This window comes from Melospiza melodia, chromosome 11 (assembly GCF_035770615.1).
Source record: "Melospiza melodia melodia isolate bMelMel2 chromosome 11, bMelMel2.pri, whole genome shotgun sequence".
Classification (NCBI taxonomy): Eukaryota; Metazoa; Chordata; class Aves; order Passeriformes; family Passerellidae; genus Melospiza; species Melospiza melodia.
In genome coordinates, this window is record NC_086204.1 from 23,438,897 (window position 1) to 23,459,463 (window position 20,567).

General features: G+C 55.4%; 1 protein-coding gene across 1 annotated transcript; it reads left to right on the forward strand.

Annotated features, from left to right (window-relative positions):
* Window positions 1-9,291: 9,291 nt before the first annotated feature.
* FOXD2 (forkhead box D2) lies at window positions 9,292-10,804 on the forward strand. Its single transcript, XM_063166064.1, is given in 3 exon segments — window positions 9,292-10,107; window positions 10,110-10,153; window positions 10,155-10,804. Coding segments are annotated over 3 exon segments (1,341 nt in total). The 5' UTR covers window positions 9,292-9,314; the 3' UTR covers window positions 10,659-10,804.
* Window positions 10,805-20,567: the final 9,763 nt, after the last annotated feature.

The window sequence follows — 20,567 nt, forward strand, 5'->3', positions numbered from 1 at the left end:
GGGCTGTGGCTCTGCCTCCTGCACTGTGGGCAGCACCCACGAGGTGGCAGCCAGGTGACAGCCAGGCCAGGCCCTGCGGCCCGGACCCCACCGGCCGCAGACCCTCTCCGAGCCGCATTTGCTCCTGCCTGGTTACTCATTGTTGGGTTTCCCGCAGTGTTGGTTTAAGCACGTATCCGTCCTCCCCCGGCTCCGAGCCCTTTCTTTCCAGGCTGTCTGCTGCTTGGATTCTCCCCAGCTGATGCTCACCCTCTAAGTATAATTGCAATACAAAGTAGTTTCAGAATAGCGTGCAATAGTGGCTAATTATTTGGAACAATTATACATAACAAAGACAGAGCCAAGCAGCAAGAGGGCTTAATTGTCTGGCCAAGCATGAAATAGCACAGGATTATCGCTCACAGGGGGAGGGGAGGCAACACAGGAGAATTGCCCCATAGAATAGGCAAGAATCCAGCCTGCTCTGGAAGACAAAGTTTATTGAAGAACTTGAAAATTCCCCGTTGAAGCATCTTCTGAGACGGCAGAGAAGACATGAAAAGGATAATGACCCAGAATATGGGCTTAAGGCACAAATCCCTCCACTGACAGACTCCAGGCCTGCAGGCTCTTAAGAACATGCTTAAATTTTAAGCACATGAATAGTCCCCTTTGACGGCTCACGTGCTTAGAGTTAAGCTCAGGCATAAGTGTTGGTAGGATTGGAGCCCAGATTTTTATTGCAGCTAGGCTCTTCTCAGTAATGACAGGAAATAGGAGATGTATAAAGTGCAGGAGATCCCAGGGCAGTGCCATGAAACCCTTTGCTCCATGCGAGTGACAGGAACCTGCAGTGAGCCACGGGCACATCCACAGCTTCCCTCCCTGCCATGGAGCTGGGGAGAGAACAACAACTGTGCAGTGGTGAGAGAGAATCTCCCAGTCATGAGTGGAGCCTGAGAGTCCACAGGTGAGAAGGTTTGGAGGTTTCAAAATGGAAAAAGATGACCATTAAAACCTAAAAAGTGCTGCTGGAGTTCAACTTTACTTGGGAGCATCAGAGAGCAACATGTTGGAGAGTTTCTGAGATGGTGTGGAAAATGAGAATAATTTTCAGTAAAACTAATGAAAATATATATAAAAAATCCTGTAGAATATGAACAAATCAATGCAATAGCAGCTTCTCTCCAAATAATCCCTGCTGAAGCATGCACCTACTTTTTCTGCAGAATAAGACTGAGATCTTTCTTCAGTGTGAGATCTTTCCCGCTCTTTCTCCATCTCTGAAGGTTTTGGTTTTTGCAAGGCTTCCCATTTTTACAAGACAGCTGCCTGCTGGGGAGTAGCACTTGTCCCTCTGCTTGAACCTAGATCACTGTCTTTCAATTGCTTTAGGGCTGGAAGAGTTTGTTTTCATTAGTGGGACAACAGCCTTGTGCTGGTGACTGCAGATGTGCTGTGCTGGAGGTGGTAGAAAAGGAGAAAGGTGTGGGATACTGATGCTGTGAGGTTCAGGGGGCTGACTGAACACAGGAGCTGGGCATGTCCCATGTCCCAGACCTACAACCACGCCTGAAGCTCTGGGTGAGGCTGCCCATGCCAGCAGCTCATGTGAGAGCAGTCCAGCCTGGGGACGATGCTACGGAGGAGATTTTTCTTTAGGAAAAATGAGTGGACAGAAGGATCTGCCCCACAGGAGGCCAGGCGCCCCTCCCCACTGTAGGCTGTGCCTGCACACCTCTGTCAGCCCCCCAAGGCTCCACAGGGATGTGCTCCACAGGGTGGGAGCTGCTGGTGGAGGAGCCGGCCCCATCACCGCCTCCCTTATTGCACCTGGGGCCCGGGCTGTCCTTGGCCATGGGCACCGCGGCTCCAGCCGCGCTGGCAGCCACTGGAGGGCATTGTCGGCTCCATCTCCTCCTCATCCCGCCCCGTGTGCCCCTCCCTGCCTTTCCCAGGCACCCACACTGCTATGGAAACACCCACACCGCCTTTTCCTCCTTTTTACCCATTCAGGGCCGGGAAGGGGGGACTGGGCAGCTGAGAGCAGCTCTGGGGAAGGGTCAGGCCAGCCGGTGCCAGGGTGGGCTGGGATGTCCCTCGAGCACCCAGGACCTTCTCAAGCCGCCCCGATGCCTCAGTGCATCACCGGCCTGCCACGGCGCGCCTGTGCAGCAGCTCAGAGCAGCAGGGCACGGCTGGAGGATTTTCTCAGGAGCCAGAGGTTAATTATGCTTTATTGGATAATTTTCAGCTGCCAGCGCTGGCAATGAAAGGGATTTCCTCTAGATGGCACGCTTATCTCTGCACTGGAGGGAAGCCCACCAGGCTGCATCCCTGCAGGACCCCGGCCATGTATTTTCAGGGAACGTTTAACTTATGTCCTCTTGTATCACAATTTGAATGCTCAATAGCTAGATTATATAAAAGCCTGGAAAATGGTAATAAGAAAAGGCATTTCATATTGAGCCCTGCTGGGATCCAGTTAGCTGGGTGATGCTAAATATCCATCTTGAAGAAATCATAGAAATTTCCAAGTAACATAAAGCCAGATGTGAAACATCAGCCTTCCCTTCATCAGCCCTCAGTGCTGCTTCTTCCATGTGAGTGATCCATTTTCCTCTTCCCAGCTAGAGTAAGCAGTAAGCAGCAGCTTACCTGTAGTAAGTGCAAGAAGTGGGGAAGTGTATGTGAAGCCTCAACACCCCCAGAGTGGCTGGGTTAATTTTAATCTGTGTTTTGATAGGTTTCCCCTCTCTTGCCCCTGTGCAGCTCAGGGTAGCAAATTCTTCCAGTGGTTTGAAGAAAGAAACTGAAGTTCACACCCATCTGGAGCTGAGATTCACCCTTCTGTGCATATTCAGCCACAATATTAAAGTGATGCATTTTAGTAATTTTTCCACCTGGCAGTCCTTTACTAAATAAGAGGAGAGGGTTGAGGGGTTTGGCTCTGCCTCTGCTTCTCTACATGTGTGAGATGCCTCACGTCTCTTCCCATACTTTAGGTTGCAATTGTTTCTCTCTGTTTATTCAACTCCTTCCCGAGATGGGAACAGGGAAAAGTAGCCCTATGCTATATTTCTGTGCAATCTTACATAAGGCTAAGAGGCAAAATGTATTTATGAAGCTGTTTGTGAGGCAGCTCCACAGATATCAGCATGTTCATGCAGGGCTGATTTTTCAGAAGGATACAGATGGACCAGGATCTGATTCCCAGCTGGAGATTGCTGGATACTCAAAGACTCCTATCCCCAACCATTTTCTACATGGAAAAAAAAAAAAAAAAAAAAAAAGAAAAAGCTAAAAAAAAAAAAAAAAAGCTAAAATCTTTTTATACTGATCAAACTATATTCCAGTAATTTTCCACCTTCTCTGTCATTCTCTCCTTTGAAACCCCTCTCTGTATTGCTTCTGGCACCCAAGTTGAAGGTCCTCAACTGGCACTTTGGCAGAAATGGACTTTTGTGATCTCAGAGGGTGAGGTGGGCATGAGCTGCTGAAATGCTGAATGCAGAGAACTCAGCATCAGGGATTTCCTGGACAAGTTTGGCATGATCAGATGCTAACATGGAAAACCAGGATTCAGAAACCTCATAATGAGTTTCTAAATCCTTGTGGCTCTGGTCATTTATTCAGGTTCTTGCACTGGTGCACCCACTTTTGGAAAATCTGATTCCTTCCCACATATATCTCTCACCTCCCAAAAAAACCCCAGAAAATCCTTCCTTCTATTTTCAGGGGATTTTGGAAAGAATGAAGTGATTTAGCAGGCTTGTTTTCACAGGGATATTTTTCCTTGTGTGGTAGGCACAGTTACCAGGCTGTTCTATACACATTGCCATGTGCCAGAGCATAATTGCCTTCCACATGCATTGGCCTTTGGCTAATGTGTTTTTTATGGCAACCAGGAGAGCTGGCTTTGGTGAGTCTCAAAAGTGCACCTGGTGGTTTATGGCTTGAAAATGCTGTGTTCCTCTGAGTCATGTAAGTGTGTGTATCTCTTTTCACGTCAGATTGATGAAGAATGGTACGAAAAAAGGGCTTAGAGCAAGTCAGAGTTAATCAGCTGAGTGTTAAGCTGTGTATGAGCTTTTCTAGTGGGCTCCAAACCCACATGGGATGGGATCTGTTATGAAGAAAGAGCAGGAGGCAAAGTTTTGGAACAGCAAGCTCAAAACTAAGGTCCTAAAGTCAGATCATAGCACTTAAATGAACGTGTTTTTACTATGTTTCCCACTCGTCTGAGGAACAGAAAAGATGGGGATAATTGTGCTCCAAAGTTTCATGGGGGCTCAGCCCTGCAAAGAGGATTCCCGGGAAAAGCCTTCACTGAAATCCAGGCCTTTTTTAGTGTGGATTTTGAGACACCTACATTTGAAAAGTCAAGTCAACAAACCCGAGCTGTCCAACACCTGAACGCTGCAGGGATGGATATTGGCACTCAGCTCCGGGGGTTTTCAGCCTGGGAATTTCATGTATCTCTCACTATCTGTCACCACCATTCCCCCTGACCTCTCTGTGCTGGGAGCCCGTGGTGTGCAGGCTGCAAACTGATCTTTGCAGCTGGGAGCTGGCAGCGAGGGGCTGGAAAAAGGGCTGAACTGCAGGGAGCACTGAAGGGCTGAGCCTTGGATATGGAAAGAGGAGAAATAATATCAAAGGAAATCACATAAGTGGAAAAAGAGCCCCCTGGGGCAGCCCAGGCAGCAGCAGGTCCGTCTTGTTCATGTTTTCAGAGAAGCTAGAGGTCAGCCAAGCTTGATAACGAGGTAATAAAGAAAAATCCATCTCTGAGCCTTGGGGGACTTGTAGATGCGGTTCTCATCAGAATAAACGAATTTAGATGCTGCTCGGCAGAAGCAGCAAGAACGATTGTGGATCACAAACCCAACAGATCATCTGGAAGGGTGTGGGAGCAACATCTGCTGGGCTGGAGCTGAACTTTCCGCAATTCCCAAGAGCTTCACCTCCAGGGGCTTTCCCCCCGCTAAACCCCGGGGCCGGGAGATGCTCTTTGGGTGGGCAGGGCAGGAGCAGCGATTGCACCCTGCGCTGCTCCGGGCTTCGTGTTCTGCCCTCCTGGTACAGCCCCACCAAATAACGCCCTGGGCGGATGGTCAGGGCAACAAAAAAAAAAAAAAAAAAAAAAGAAAACAAAACCAAAAAAAAAAACCAAAAAAACCCCCCAAACCCCAAAAAACCAAAAAACAAAACAAAACAAAAAAAAAAACCACCCAAAAGGTGCCCGGTCGTTGTGGCCAATTTTGCAGCTTTGAGGATCTCCGACCCGGGCGGAGACACTGGGACACCCAGGGGGAAAACCTCGGCCGTGGGGATCCACCTGCTGGAGCCGTCAGCAGGGCATCAAACACCGACCCCACACGCCTGGATCAAACACCTCATTAAGGCAGGCGGGAAAGACAGTGAAAATCAATTTAAATGAGAAAAAAAATCATAATGATCGGTTGATGGCCTTTATTTTTTTATTCTTTCTCTACTTTTGAGACTTTTTGGAGACTCTCTGCACTCCTGCAGCACTCATCCCCACGCACGTTTGATTCAGGAATTTAACGAGAAATGTAAAGCAGAGTTGGGTTCAAACGGGAAGCAAGGCTGCCTGTAAGGAAATACTGCAGAGAGGAGAGCAGAAAAATTAAAAATCTGCCCAGGGAAAAATGTTTCCCTCCCTCCCAGCCTAGCATGGCCGGGCTCAGCGGGGCGATGACAAAGCAATCTTTTCGTGTAGATCAATAGGGTTTTTCGTTCGGGAGGCCACATCATTTCTTACCCCGGCGCACATTAAAACGCGTCCGTCGCTCCGTGTGTGGATGGATGCTCGGCCGGGAGTGCGTGTGTGTCTGTGTGTGTGTGTGTGTACCGTGTCTGGCATCCCACCATCTGGTTTGTTTCACTCCAGGGTTTCCCTTTTCTAAATCGTCTCGGGACGGGTACAGTTTAGGTACTTTTTCTCGTTTTGATTCGTTTCTGCAGCCGATCTTGCGTGGCAAAGCGGAGGCTGAGACCGACTCGGCGAGCAGAAGCCGTTCGGAGACGGAGAGAGCGGGATTCATATTCACTCTCGTTCTATTGTGGATCATCCCCCGCTTATCGGGGACCACAATGAGCCTCGAAACAGGCAGGAATGGTGTCGGTGCCGGGTGAGCGGGACACGCCGCTGCTCGGGGTGCGCGGTGCTGGGCGGCAGAGCCAGCTCCAGCCGGGAGCAGGACAAGGCATCCCACCGCATCCCACCAGCAGCGCCTCGGATCAACCCTTCTCGCCTGCCCCGTGCATTTCCCACCTCATCGGGGTTCCCATGACCATAATTACAGCAGCAAGCTGCTCCACCCGAGCTCTGCGTTGCCGGGGGCTCCCCCGAGGTGTGCCCGCTTCTGCAGGCAGGGGGAGAGCCGGCGGCAGGGCCAGGGCAGGGCAGGGTGGGCAGGCAGCAGACACCCACATCTGTTTCACTTCGAGCCGTGCGGGACGGAGCGATCGGGAGGCGGCTGCTCTGCGATCGGGGGGTGGCCCAGCATCTTCTGGCCCGGAGCATCCCCCGGGCGGTGTCCCCTGCCCCGGCCGCTCGCAGCGCGTCACTTTGCTGCCCCCCAGCCCTCCCCTTGGCCGCCCTGCAGAGGCACAAGGCGCAGCTCCCGGCGGTTCCTCGCTGCCATGAAATGCACCAAGTGGAAATTCAATCGCCCCGTTGTGTGTGTGGTCGAAATCTCTGGCAGCTGCTTCGGAATTTTTTATGACACTTTCGTTTATGTAGGGGAGGCATAACTATTATTTTACTTAATAAAAATGGAAAGCGGCTCGGGTCTTTTCCCTCTCCGCTCTCTTCCATTTGTTCTTCCCATCGCTTTTCCACCGAGCTGATGAACGGAGAGTTTAAACAATGTTGGTAGGAAAGATGCGGCATCTCTGAGACATTTCTCCGTGTTAGACAATTATATATACTTCTATATATGAAAAAAAACCGTATCGGGGAAAGAAAGAAAATAAATATAGTTATATATATATGTATATATGTATATATATATACACACACAAACTTATGAGAGGGAGATATATGCGTATGTGTTGTGAACACAGGTTAGGAGCATCGAAGAAGTATAAAAGTGAAAGCTCAGGAAAGCTCCCCCAGAGCTGAGACGCGCCCGCGGGACAGACTTCCCACCTTCCCGAGAAACTCTCAGCACGTTTTCCCCTCTACTTTTCTGCTTTGATCGAGAAATTCTTCCCGATGTCCGCGCTGGCGGCGAGGAAGGAGGATGCGACCGACTCCGCGCAGAGGCTCCGGCTCTGAAATCGCTGCTCGCTCTGGAGATGTGCGGACGGAGGCGTCCGCTGCCTCTGCCCTCTCCTCGGGGTCCCACCGAATTCGCCGAGCCTGTGCACCGAGTCGTTAGGGCTTGAGTAATTGTGACCGGCATTTGGAAGCGGGGCCGCGCAGCTGTTTGGCCCGGCTCCCCGGTATTAGTGCTGGAGATTTTATCACCAAATGCTCGCACCTGTTAACGGCAGAGCCTGGCAATTCATCACCGCGGATTCTCACACTGCCGAGCGTGGCCCTGCCGGGGGGACATCTCCTCGTGATACCCCCTTGGAGGAGCCCATCCCCTTCCTCCCTCCCCGAGCATCCTCCCACGGGAAAGCAGATTCGTGTTTGCAGAGCCTCCAAGGGAAAAAACCAAACTAAACCGAACCAAAACCTAACAGCGCGAGCGTGGTTCAAAGCGTCCGCGGTAGAGACAGGGACAACCTGCTGTCACAGCCACCCACGGGCCACGGGCTGCGCAGCTTCAGCCGCGGATGTGCTCCCCGGACTGCGCCAGGGAAGCGCAAGGGGGGCAGCGGGGCTCTGCCACCCGCGGGGACACCGCGGTGGCTCCCAGGCCCTCGCGTGCCTCTGTTTAGCAGGAAATTCTCCGCGACAAGGTGGGTGTCTGCTGCCCACCCCGTCCTCCTGCCAGCCGTCAGGGAAGCGGAGGCAGGAGATGCCGGGCCCGCAGGATATTCCCCGTCCCAAGGGGTTCCTGGGCCCGGCCGGGCCGCCTCGGAAAGTGGTACCCGGCCCGGCCGGGCGGGGGTGCGGGGCTCTGGAGCGGTCCCAGCCCCCCGCGGACACGCACAGCTTCGCTTTGGTTATTGCTGGCGGGGGGAGAGGCTCGCAGAGCGCTGCTCCTCGCCCTCCGGCCCGCACCTGCCGGGCGCAGCATCCCTTCGGCGGGAGCCCGAGGAGGAGGCGGGTTTCCAGCAGGGTGCTCCGGCCGCCGTGACGTGTCGGTGACGCGAGCGCGTGGAGAAGGAGAGCGGGGATCCCCAAACTCACAGCACCCCTCAAGGGGACCGAAGGCTCGGTCCTGGCGGAGTGAGGGTCCCTGTTGGCGAGGCTGCGGGAGCTCTGCAGCTCATCCCGCGGCTTCGGGGATGGGCAGCTCTCGGGGGGAGAGCGGACCCTCCGCGGACCCCCGGGCGGAGGAAGGCGACGGTCGCATGGCGCAGGAATGGGGTCTGAGAGCCTCCAGCACTGCGGGGCGCTCGGGGCGGGGAGGGGCTTTATCCAGCGTCGATCGCCCCCCTCCTACAGCAGCCTGCTCCGGACAAGCTGGGGGCATCCGAGCGCCAGGGGAGCGGGCAGCGCCTTTCCTCGAAAGCATCTCGGGCGGGGGACACGCTCCCCGGGGACCGGGCCGGGCAGTCCCTCATGGTGCCCCGTGGGGGCTGCGGCGGGCGCCACGTGATGCCGGGGCGGCCGTATAAAGGCCTGGGGAGCGCTGGCAGCAGGCGCAGTGTGGGAGCGTTTCCACCGGGTCCCAGCTCGGGAGGGGTGGGGAGGGGGGAGCCGCCTTCCCCACTTCTGCCCTCCCCCCTCCCTCTTCCCCTGCCCCTCCCTTCCCCCTCCCCCTCCCTCCCCCTAACCAGACAAGGAGCCGTCACAAAACCCACTTTTCTTTTTTTTTTTTAACCTTCTTCCCCTCCCTCCCCACCTTTTTTTTTTTTTTCTTTTCCAATTTCTCTCCTTTTATTATCATTATCACCATTATTTATTATCGCTGCTCCCAAGCGCCCTGCCCGGCCCACGGGCGCCCCGGTCCCCCCGCCCCCGCCCCGCGCCCCCTCCGCCGCCCCTCCCTCCGCAGCCACCACCCCGCAGCCGGCAGCGCGGCCCCGCCAGCAGCGGCGCGGCGAGCGGGGCGCGGAGCGGAGCGGAGCCGGGGCGCGGAGTCCCAGCGGCGGCCGCAGCCCTCCGGCACGGCCCCGGGCCCATCCCGGGAGCCGCCGCTAGGTGGGAGGGGGAGCCCGGCCCCGGCCGCCCCGGCCGCACAACAATGACTTTGGGCAGCAGCGGCGGCGGCGGCTGCGGGATCATGTCCGAGCGCTCCCCGGAGGAAGAGCCGCTCTCCGAGGTGGAGGACGCGGATATCGACGTGGTGGGCCCGCCCCAGGATGGGGGCAAGTACAGCGAGGAGGAGGAGGACGACGAGGACGAGGAGGAGGAGGACGAGGAGGACGGCGGCGATCCGCTGGGGCTGGCGCTGGCGCGGAGCGGGGCCGCCAAGGCGCGCATGGGGGGGTCCCCGGAGCGGCTGTCCCCCGCCGGCGGCTCGGAGCCCGCCTGCGCCCGCGGCGCCGCGCCCGGCGAGAAGGCGCCCGCGGGCGGCGGCGGCGGCGGCGGCGCGGGAGGGAAGAACCCGCTGGTGAAGCCGCCCTACTCCTACATCGCCCTCATCACCATGGCCATCCTGCAGAGCCCCAAGAAGCGGCTGACGCTGAGCGAGATCTGCGAGTTCATCAGCGGGCGCTTCCCGTACTACCGGGAGAAGTTCCCCGCCTGGCAGAACAGCATCCGCCACAACCTCTCCCTCAACGACTGCTTCGTCAAGATCCCCCGGGAGCCCGGCAACCCGGGCAAGGGCAACTACTGGACGCTGGACCCCGAGTCCGCCGACATGTTCGACAACGGGAGCTTCCTGCGGCGGAGGAAGCGCTTCAAGCGGCAGCAGCAGCTGCACCCGCCGCACCCCGAGCTGCTGCTGCGGGCCGGGGCCGCCGACCCCGCCGCCTTCCTGCCCGGCTTCGCCTACGGACCTTACGGCTACAACTACGGCCTGCAGCTCCAGGGTTACCCCCACCACCACCACCACCATCCCGGTGGCGGAGGCGGCGGCGCCGCGGGCGCCTTCCCCTTCCCGGCGCCGCACTGCCCGTTACCGGCTCCGCCGCCTCCCGCCGCCGCCTCCGTCTTCTCCGCCGCCTCGGGGCTGCCCTCTTTCCTGGGCGGCGAGCTGAACTGCAGGAAGTCCTTCTACCACCCCCAGCTGAGCCCCACCGCCCTGCCCGCCGCCCTCCTCCAGACCCTCAAGCCGGACCCCTCGCCCGCCGGCGGCGGCGGCGGCGGCAGCGGCGGCACCAACCACCCCTCCCGGCCCTCTTTTTCCATAGACAACATCATCGGGGGGGCCGTGCCCCCGCCGCCCAGCACCAACCCCAGCGTCGCGCCCGCCGCGCCCTACCCCGCCGGCCAGGCGGGCCCCCCGGCGCAGGTCCTGGCCGTGCTCAGCCCCGCCTTGGCCCCGGCACAGCCCCAGGTCAGCCTGGCACACGAGCCGCTCCTCCAGCCGGCCCAGAACTTTTCCAGTAAAATCACAACCCTCAGCAGCTGTCATTTTTAAAGTGTGCTGGGGACTGGGGAAGGGGAGGGGGATGGGGGGGAGAGTAGCGAAGCAAACGGCCCCTTTCCAGCTCTCCCCCGCTCCTCCGAAACTGCTCCCCTTCCCTCTCCCCGTGTCCCCCCCCATCTCCTCCTGTTGTGTTTTAAGGTAGGAAATATTTCCTTTTTTTTTTTTTTTTTTTTTTTTTTTTTAATTTTTACTTAATTTCCAGGCTCAGTGGCATCCAGATCTGTTTGTCTCTCTTTGCTCGGAAAAAAAAAAAATAATAATCCAACAAATCGGGAGGGCGGGAGGAGGGAAAGAACAACACGATTTGGTCCTACAAGCGCCAAAGCGTATTTATAAAGTGGCCGTAACATAAGCTGGGACCTGGGCTGCTCGAACACGCAACGCCGTGTGAGGGGCAGAGGGGGGCATGTGAAGAACGAAGCGGTCTCGGGGTCGGAAATGTTTCCTTTGAGAGGTGCGGGTTTTCCGCGGGGTCCCCAGATGGGCCGGGGGAGCTGCGGACGGCGCCGCTCGCAGCGAGCCCGGTCGGGTTCCTGCACGTCTCCGTGCCGGGTGCTTTTGCCGTGTGTGTCCGTCTCTCCCCTGCTCTCAAAGAAAATGTTTTAATGGTCCGATCTTATTTTTAGTTTCTTTGAAGCTTCGGGTTTGGTTTGAAAAGGCACTGTTTAAGGTTTCTTTGTTTTTGAGAAGAAGAAAAGTCGGTGAAACTCAGGACTGCGGGTTTTTTTTTTTCCCTTTTATTTTTTTTCTCAATTAGACATTCAAATGTACGTTTAAAAGAAAATCGGATCCGTCAGGAAGTTTGGAGAATTCCCATACTATTTTTTTTTTAAATCCCCGTTTTCCCACCCCCTCCGTGCGTGGGTTTTTTGGTGTATTGGTAATTATTTGTATATAGATTATTCGGGAGCTAATGAGCGGAGTCCAGTTAACTCTTCACTGGTTGTGCATCCGTCATATCTATTTTATTGAGAGAATCTGTGAATAATTTGATGTGGAAAAGGCAACAGAATTTTGTCCACCGTTGGTGTAAATTAATAAATGTTTGTGACCTGGTTAAAAAAAAAAAAAAAAAACAAAAAAAAAATCAAAAAAAACAACAAAACCAATTCAAATCGTTCTTTGCCATGTCCTTTGTCACGCTGAGAGCCGAGAGCCCCGCTCGGGCCTCGGGGAAGCCAGAGGCTCCAAAGCTGGGGCTGTTCGGCAGCTGAGGCTGAGCAGCCCCTCCGCGGCCGGGCGCGCATCCTGCGCGGGGCTGCTCCTCCGCGGGCTCCCGCACCGTCCGGATAAAAGATCCGAGAGAAAAGATGTCCCGATATATATATTTTTTTGTTAATATTATTTTTTATTTCTTGGATTTTGGTATCTCCTAGGGAAAAAACCAAAAAACAACCAAGCAAAAAAAAATAGCACATAAAAACCCCCCAAACAAAACCAAAACATTACCCCGCGTGTTTTCAGGGGGAAGGAGGTGGCGGCCGGGAAAAAGGTTCTCCCTTCTTCACCCCCTCCCCAACCCCCCCCCCCCCCCCCCCCAAACCTTCTTTTATTTTGTTTGGAAAAGTTGACACATGCGAAAATAAGTTGGAGGGTTTCCCCCCCGCATACACGTCCCCCTCGGGCCTGCAGTATCTGAATGACCGAATGAAACTTGATCTCTACCTAAATTTTGCAACAACTTACAAAGTAAATAAACGTCTTAAAGCGCTCCCTTCTCTTCCAAACTTCTCTCCCCGCCACCTTCCAATTTATTTTTTTTTTTTCAGGGACCAAACGTGGCTCTTTGGTTTGCTTGTTGGCAGGGACCCTGATCGAAAGAATCGAGGCCTTTCTGACCGGGCAGCCAGCTGAAGGAGAAAAAGGGAAAAAAAGCTGAGCGGTGCGAGGCAGGGAGCGGGGCCGGTGCCCGGGCACGGGGCTTTGTGCGGGGCCTTCGGGGCTCAGGAGGAGCAGGAGCCGGGCGGTGTGCGCCGGGGAGCCGGGGGGGATCGGCTTTTCTTTTCTCTTCCCCCACCCATCCCTTTTTTATCCCCCCTGGCTGCCCCTGTCTGTGCCACCTCGAACCTCCGCGCAGTTTGTTGATGTTGTTCCTGAACGTGCCGCCTCCCCGCAGCGAGCGGTCTCACATCTCGCCTTCACACACATTTGCTTTTGAAAAGCGATCTTCGTGTCCGGCACTTGGTTGTCTCCCTTTCATGTCCAGCTCCTACAAAAGGGGCTACAAGACTCGACATGGGAGAAAAGAGGAGGCCAATGAATCTATTTTCCAGATTGCCAAGCACATGGTTGGAAATTGAAGGGGCTTTTGTAGCATTTCCCCTTCCTCCCTCCCTCCACTCTCCTTTTCTTTTGCTTGTGTGCAAATTGTTCAATTGCTCTGGCAGGGGTGTTCCTGACAAGCTCATTACTAGAAGGTGCCAGACCCCTCCTCTCCCTCTCCCCCGAAGTCTTTGATGAAGTTAAAATGCGCTGATAGCTGCTCTCGGGGCTATCTTTGTTCAGCCTCTTTTAATAACCGAGCCTGCTTTGAGGAGACGGGATCCGAGGGAAGAAAGCGATGTGCAGCGAGGCTGGGTGGTGGTTGTGTGCCTGGCAGAAGGGGGGCTGGTTATTTTAACATAAAGTAGCGATTTTTAAATAATTTTTGGCTTGTTTGTGTGTGAAGCGCAGGAGGAAAAGGAGCCAGGGGTGCCAGGAGCGGATAAGAAATGGCAGTGGATGCCCGGAGGGATGAAGGAGGCGTGTGGCCCCTGCAGTCCCGCCGGCGCAATGGGTTCTCCAAGTTGGTGGTCTCGGGGCTGGAAGGGATGGAGGGGGGTCCTCTGCAGGGAAGCGGCGTTTCCCTGGAGAGCCCCCTGCCCCCACACGCTCGGGACAGGGGGATCGGGGGGATCTCTGCCACGGGGACACCTTTCCCCGGCTCCGTTCGTCTCCTTTCGCCTGGCGGAGTCATTGTGGGCTTTTAAGCCGCCGTACCCGGATAGGACTGAAGCTGACCTGACTCGGGGAGCGGGGGATCCCCCCCTTAACGTGGTACCCACGCAGGAGGGGTCGCGCTCGGACCTGCGGGGGCTGCGACCGCAAGCGCCGCCGAGGGTTTATTTTGGGGGGCAGACCGCCAAGCGTCTCTAACATCAGCATTTTCCCCATTCCCTGAATTTCCCTGAAGCTCCGCAGCTCGTTCCGTGCCCCGATCAGTCTCACGCCGCCTGCCAGTGTCTGCGTGGCTCGGGGAGCGCCCCCGGGACCCGGCTCTGCCCGGAACGGGGGAAGGACCCGGGGGTCTCCCCTGGCTCCGGAATGCCCTGGCCGGGCTGGGCTCGGGGGTTTCACGAGAAATTTCTCCTCGGCTGGGCGGGACGGATAATGGCCCCTAATTACGGGGCTGGCTGGCTCCGCGGCCCCGATCTTCACGGGACGTTATTTTTAAGCGTTCGGCGAGGATCATTTTTCACGCCTCGCTGCCTAAAGGAGGGTTTTATTTATTTATTGGAGGGGAGGCGAGGAGGACACCAGCAATAACCGAGCACTGAAAGGAAAATAATTAGCTGTTGCAGTCGCTGCTTGGGAGTCCCGGGCCAAAAAGGCGACTTAGCATTTCCCTTTTCCTCCCCTCCCGTGCGTAGGCTCTGTAGCCCAGGTTCTCGGCGCTGCTTTTGGGAGTTGGTTTTGTCAGTGCTAAACCCCGGGCAAAGCCCTCCAGGAGCCCGATCTTTTTCTGCACGTTTGGGTATTTTATTTTTTAACACTTCTCCCTTTCGGATCGGCGGCTGTTTCCGAGTAGGACGGGGGGAATGCAGATTTTCCTGCCTTGCTTTTGGCTTTGGTCGCGCATTCATGGAGATTTTCTTTTTATTTTTTTTTCCCTAATGTGCCCCCACTCCTCTGCTTTCTACATGTGAGATGAAAGGCTCGCAGCAAAACCGCGACGCTCTCTGCGCAGTTACTCCGCGGCGGCTTTCCGTGTGTGCGCAGCCCGGGAGAGGCGGAAAACGGGGGATTCTCCTCGGGTTTGTCGGGGCGGGATAAAACGATCCTGCCCCGGAATATCCCCGTCGGGACCGCAGCGGGAGGGCTGCGTGTGTGTAATTTCTTTCTCTGCTTTCGCTTAACTGAGCCCGTGTTAAGCGGCGCGGATCCCGGGGAGGGGAGCGAGCGGCCCTTCCCTCGCCCGCTGCGGGCTGTGGGTGCGGGACCCCGGCCCCGCTCGGCCCTCGCCCCCTGCCTCTTCCCCTGGCACCTTCTGCTTTCCATTACTGCTGATTTGGAGAATTAGGAAAGGTCAAGATCTTATTCCTTTCCCCGGTAGTTATTTTTTGTTTTCTCTTTCTAGTTTCTCGCGGCCCCGAACAAAAATAAATCATCCTGGATTATAAAAACCACCTTAAGACATCAAGAACATCTTTTCCAATAGTTTGATCCTTACTCCAGGACTGCCCTGGCCTTTCCTTGTGACTGCGCAGAAACTCCCGTTTTCACGGTGAATTTAGGATTTAATAATAACGTCCAATCTCCCTGTGCCCCAGTGCCCGACCTGAAAACATTGCCCTGCAGCATCTTCTTTCCCTCTCCATCTCTCTTTCGTTTTTTTTCCTTCCCCGAGCAAAACGTAGAGAAACGAGATGGTTTTAAAAAAAATAATTTAAAAAATCCCGTTTTCCGATGTGGAGAGGGCAGGGAGAGCTGTTGGCTCAGCCGCGGGAAAATTGCTTTGGAAATTAAATTGGTGCTTTTGAAATCTCCTGGAGATGCTCGCGGTAGGTCAGGGACCTGTGCTCGCCCTGTGTCCGTCTGTCAGGCGAGGAGAGGGGCAGGGGCTCCGCGTTCTGCCCTCACCTCCCGGACCACGGCTCGTCTGACTTTCCTCTTCGTCGCCTTTTATTTATCATCTGCTCTTTTTTCACTTTTTATTTTTCCTTTGTAATTTCCCATCTTCTTTCTTTCTTCCCTTCTTTTCATCTTTCTATAATTATTTTCCTCCCTCTTTCGTTATCTTTCTTTTGCCTTTTCCTTCTTCCATTCGTCTAATGTCTAATTCTTTCTTTCTTTCTTTCTTTCTTTCTTTCTTTCTTTCTTTCTTTCTTTCTTTCTTTCTTTCTTTCTTTCTTTCTTTCTTTCTTTCTTTCTTTCTTTCTTTCTTTCTTTCTTTCTTTCTTTCTCTTTCTTTTCTTTCTCTCTTTCTCTCTTTCTTTCTTTCTCTTTCTTTTCTTTCTTTCTTTTCTTTCTTTTCTTTCTTTCTCTCTCTCCTCTCCTTCTCTCTTTCTTCTCTCTCTCTATTTCTCTCCTTTCTTTTTCTCATTTTCTGTCTCCCCATCCTGTTAAATTTCTTTGTGTTTTGGTTTTTCCCCTCTTTCCCTTCTTTAACTATTTTATTTTGGTTTGTTTTTTATCTCTCTCTTCTTTTTCGTCTTTCTCCCTTTTCATTTTTCCTTTTCCTCTCTCTTCTGCTTTTACCCTGTTTAACGATTTTCTGGTTTTATTTTTCTATTTATTTTTCTATTTTATTTTTCCTTTTTATTTTTCTATTTATCCTTTTGCTTCCACTCTCTTTCTCCTTCCTTTCATCTTTCTCCCTTTCTTTTTTCCTCCATTTTCTCTCGCTGTCTCTCCTGCTTCACCCACTTCTTCTGGGGTACATCGAGGGCCACTTTCCCACTCTGTCCAGATTTCCAGCTGTGTCCATGCCCGGGAATCTCTCTCGGCCGCAGCGAGGGAGGTCTCCATTCCTTTGAACCAGGAGCGATTCCGGCGGCGATTCCGTGCTCAGCGCTTCCCCTGCCTGTGCCCGGTGGCTGCAGAGCGGTTCAGGGCGACTTTTTGGAGGGGGGTACCTGGAGCCCACGCCCCCACACCCTTCCACGGCCCCGCCGGTGCCTTGCCCGGGGAGGTCGCTCCGGGACGCGCCGGCCCATGCGGGGTCGCGGGGCTGAGCGTGTGCCGGTGCCGCTCCTCCCTGGTCCTGCGCGGCACCAATTCGCGCTTTATTTATTTCTTAAATGAGATGTACGTGGGCACCGCAAGCCCGTGGCAGCAACAGGTGACGCTGAGATCCAGCACGGGACAAAACCTGCCCGCGGAGGGTTTTATCCGCGCTTTCTGATCCTTCCTCATCATTCGGATGCTAATGATGTCCTCGGGTGAACGGTACCGGGATGCGCCCCGAAATAGCCCGGCAAGGGGCTCAGCCCCACTGGGCAGCCGGTACCGAGCAGCCTGGAGCCCGGCGGCCTTTCCCGGATTCCCGCTTCCCAAGCGCCCTGGCTGCCCGCATCCCTTCCCTTGGGACCCGGTGAATGCGGTTCATGAGCGAACCACACTCATCCCTCCCTGGCACTGCAGCGTGAAACCTGCCAGGGACACAATCTCCCCGATGAGGGTCGGCAGGGAGACCCAAGGGGTGCAATGAGTTTGTCCGTCAGTTTCTCCACGGGAGATTTAGTGTCGGTGCCCTGGGATCTGTCTCATGGCCGGTTTGGCGGCGTTTCTCCCGCCCTCGGTCCTTCCTGGTCACCGAGGCTCGGACTCCATGACGCAGGGTGGCGGAGAAGCGCTTTTCGGGGCCGCCTTTATCCGTTTCATTCATATGTCGTTTTCCTTGCTTTAGCTCGGCTTTTAAGTGAAATTAGATTCCTCTTCCGTCAGTACCGCGGGTTTGAAGCGCCTTGAAACAACACCGGCGATTCCTTTCACTCTCACTAAAATTCCCAGATACTTCACTGCTCCCCGCCGACGGAGGCGAGCGGAGAGCGCTCGGAAAGGCCATGGATGAGCCCCCGCTCACCCCCCGCCCTCGCAAACCACTCTTGAGCAGTGAGAGAGAGCCTTCTGCGGGGCACACCACCGCCTTTCATTCCAGCTGCGCTCCCTGCAAAGTCCGTGGGAATTTTCCCCCCACCAGGACGAGATTAGCTGGGGGCCCCCATAATGTCCCCCCATCGGCCATCGCCAGAGCGAGATGGGGGGACAGAGGACAAGACCTCGGGTGTGGGGACACTCCACAGCCGGCTGGGAGCTGGGGGCCGGAGCCCGGCGGGCCGGGCATGGAGGTGCCGCCGCTCACTCTTTAAATTGAAACAAACCAAACAGAGAAGGAAAAACTTCCTTCCTCCGGGAAGGGGCCGAAAAATTTCAGGGTTCGCGCCCCTCGCTTCGGACCGTGGCTCCCCTTCCGCAGGGTCCCGGTGGGGCGCGTAGGGGCGAGGGGAGCGAAACGGGAATCAGCTGGTGGGGCAGTGCCGACCCGCTCCCTCCGGCCTGCCACCTCCTCTTTCCAGGAGAGAAACGTGGCCACAAAATAAAGGCAACAAAAGGAGCGCCCAGGGCTCGGCCAGAGAGCCGGGGCCGGGCGGGATGCGGAGCCGAGCACCCTCCGCCGGCCCTGGGACATGCGGGGACAGTCCCTTCCCATGGCGAGCAGAGGCTCCCAGAGGCGCTTCCCCAGCGCACCTTCCCACCCCTAACCACCTGAGATTTCACCGTGTTATTCCTAAAATGCTATTTTCTCTTCTTCCCCCCCCTTTTTTTTTTTTTTTTTTTTTTGCTCTCTCTCCTATTTAATTACTTCTCTTGCAAAACCAGAGGCCGCTGCCACCTAACGCGGCACTGAAATCCACGTCTCCTCTGTGATTTACAACCCAAATCCCAATCCCATGACCTTTCTCTTCCCCCCCCCCCCGGGTCCCCCATCCTCGGTCATGTGGGACACGAGTAAATTTATCCACCCTAGTGGAAAGGCCTCCCTTCTGCAGTTGCTCCCTAGAAGCCCGACACGTTTCATAAGGAAGATAATTTCGGTTTCCCACCTTTCTATCTCTTTCCTCCTTCTTTTAAACTCGGTTTTAATTTCGTTTTTTTCCCTGTCCCATGAGGCTGCCATCTCTCCTCAGGCATGCTCCTACTCTGGGCACGTCTTTCAATGAGTCCCTGCCAAGAGGGTCACTTCAGAGGGACGTTTGTGACGGCTCTTCAGCTCAGGGGATCGTCAAAAAGAACATGTCTGGCCTCCCTGGAGCGGGAGCGAGCTGAGCCCAGGCTGTGTCCCCTCTGCTCTCCCGGGGAGGGTCCCACACCCACGGACACGTATCGGGGGACAGGGACCCCTCTCGGCCCCGCGGTAGGGGACACCCACCCGCGGCCTCCTCTCCGTCTGTCCCGCGGCTCCGGCCGTTCCTTTTTTCATAATTTCAGCTGCTTCTCCCCCCACAGCTCCTGTGGGGCACTGACCGCACCCTCGTGTCCCCCCGGGGGCCGCGATTGCCACCCCCGCCCGCCCCGGCCGGCCCGGAGCGCAGCCCCAACGCGTTTCCCAGCAGCAGCCTGAGGTGGGAAACTGTGTCCAAGCTGCGGGGTGGTCCCGCATCCCACCCTGGCCATCTCTGCTGAGACGTGGGTGGCAGCCGCAGTTGTGTGCGGGGGAGGGAGGCAGCTCGGGAGGCTCGGGAGGTTCCGTGCCCTCGGACCCCGCAGCCCCGGACCTGCCCCATCCGCTCCGAGGGGTGAGCTCGGAGCATCCCCAGCGTGGCCCTGTCCCGGGCGGACGCTGGCCGTGCTGCTGCGAGTGTCGCTGCCGCAGCTCCGCCGTCGGGGCCGGCCGGAGGAAGCCGCTCGGCCGCCGCAAACCGCGTGTGAACCGGCTGCGGGCGGCGCCGCTTCGGGCCGCGCTGAATTCTTCCCCCTCCACCCCCTCCTTTTTTTACTTTTTTATTTTTTCGGCGCTGCCAACAGTGGACACGTTTCCCTTTCTTCCCGGAGTGGGGATTTAGCCCAACCGCAGGCAGGTGTTGGGCACATTTTGATGGAGGCAATGAAACCACGGCTCTGAGTGGAGCTGTCAGGTCTTTCCACTCTGTCCTTGCTCGGCAAACTCTCGCCCACGGGCTCACAAGGGGAAAAAAAGCGAGAAACTGATAGAATTTATTCGTTTCCCGACCTCACTGAGAGATCGGGAAAAATATTCTGGAAAGCGTCACTGAAATCCTGCAAGGCTCGATTTCAGGCGCTGCTATCAGCTGTCGACGAGGAAAAACTGGCAGAATTTCTGTCCTATACGGAAATTAAACATATGGAGCCTCCTGCCAGATCCAGATGATATTATAGTCGATATTCCCAGAATTTCCCGTCTGCTTTTGCACTATATTCCTTGGTCGCACTTATTTATGTACCTGGGACAGAGAGCAGAGAAATATTCATCGAGAGGGAAGGGCGTCTTGTGATAATCGGTAACAGGGGTCCTTTTTAAAAACATCTTTCCTGGCCCGAAAATTCGTGGGAAAAAATAAAAAATACGTGAAAGCACCGTAGCAGAACCGATAAGAAATAATAAAGGCAAATTAATCGGAAAAGAACGTTTCCCGGAAAATCAAGAGGCACAAAGCGGATTTCCAGCGCGGGGCCGGCCCGAGGGAGAGGCTCTCACCGCCCAACCCGCAGGTGCCTCGGGGGGCTTTAGAACCTTTAGAACCTTTAGGTTTGGACTCTTTTCCCCGCTCCCTCCCAGTGCTCGGGGCAGGGATGGATCCCTGCTCCTCATCCCCGGGCTCCTCTCGCCGTTCCCGCCTGGAAATTGCGCACTTTGGTCATTTTCGCCGCATTTCGGGGCTTCCCGCGGCCGCGTTCTCTGGGAAGGTTTGACACAAACCAAGCTCCCGCCACACACAGTTTGTTTTCCGCTGGGTGCCCGTGTTATTTCCCGGGCTGCCCCGACGGGAAGGTGCGGAATTTTGCTGGGTTGCTGCCGGTTTTTAAAGGAGGGAGAGGAGGGAAGAGGGATGGGGGGGGGGGGGGGGGGTGGGGTGGCGGCTGCCGCCTCTATTTTAATGTCATTATAGTTGCCGTGGCAACCCATTGGATCACTCCTCCTGGAATGAACCTTGTGACAATGGTTGGTTTGCGAGAAAT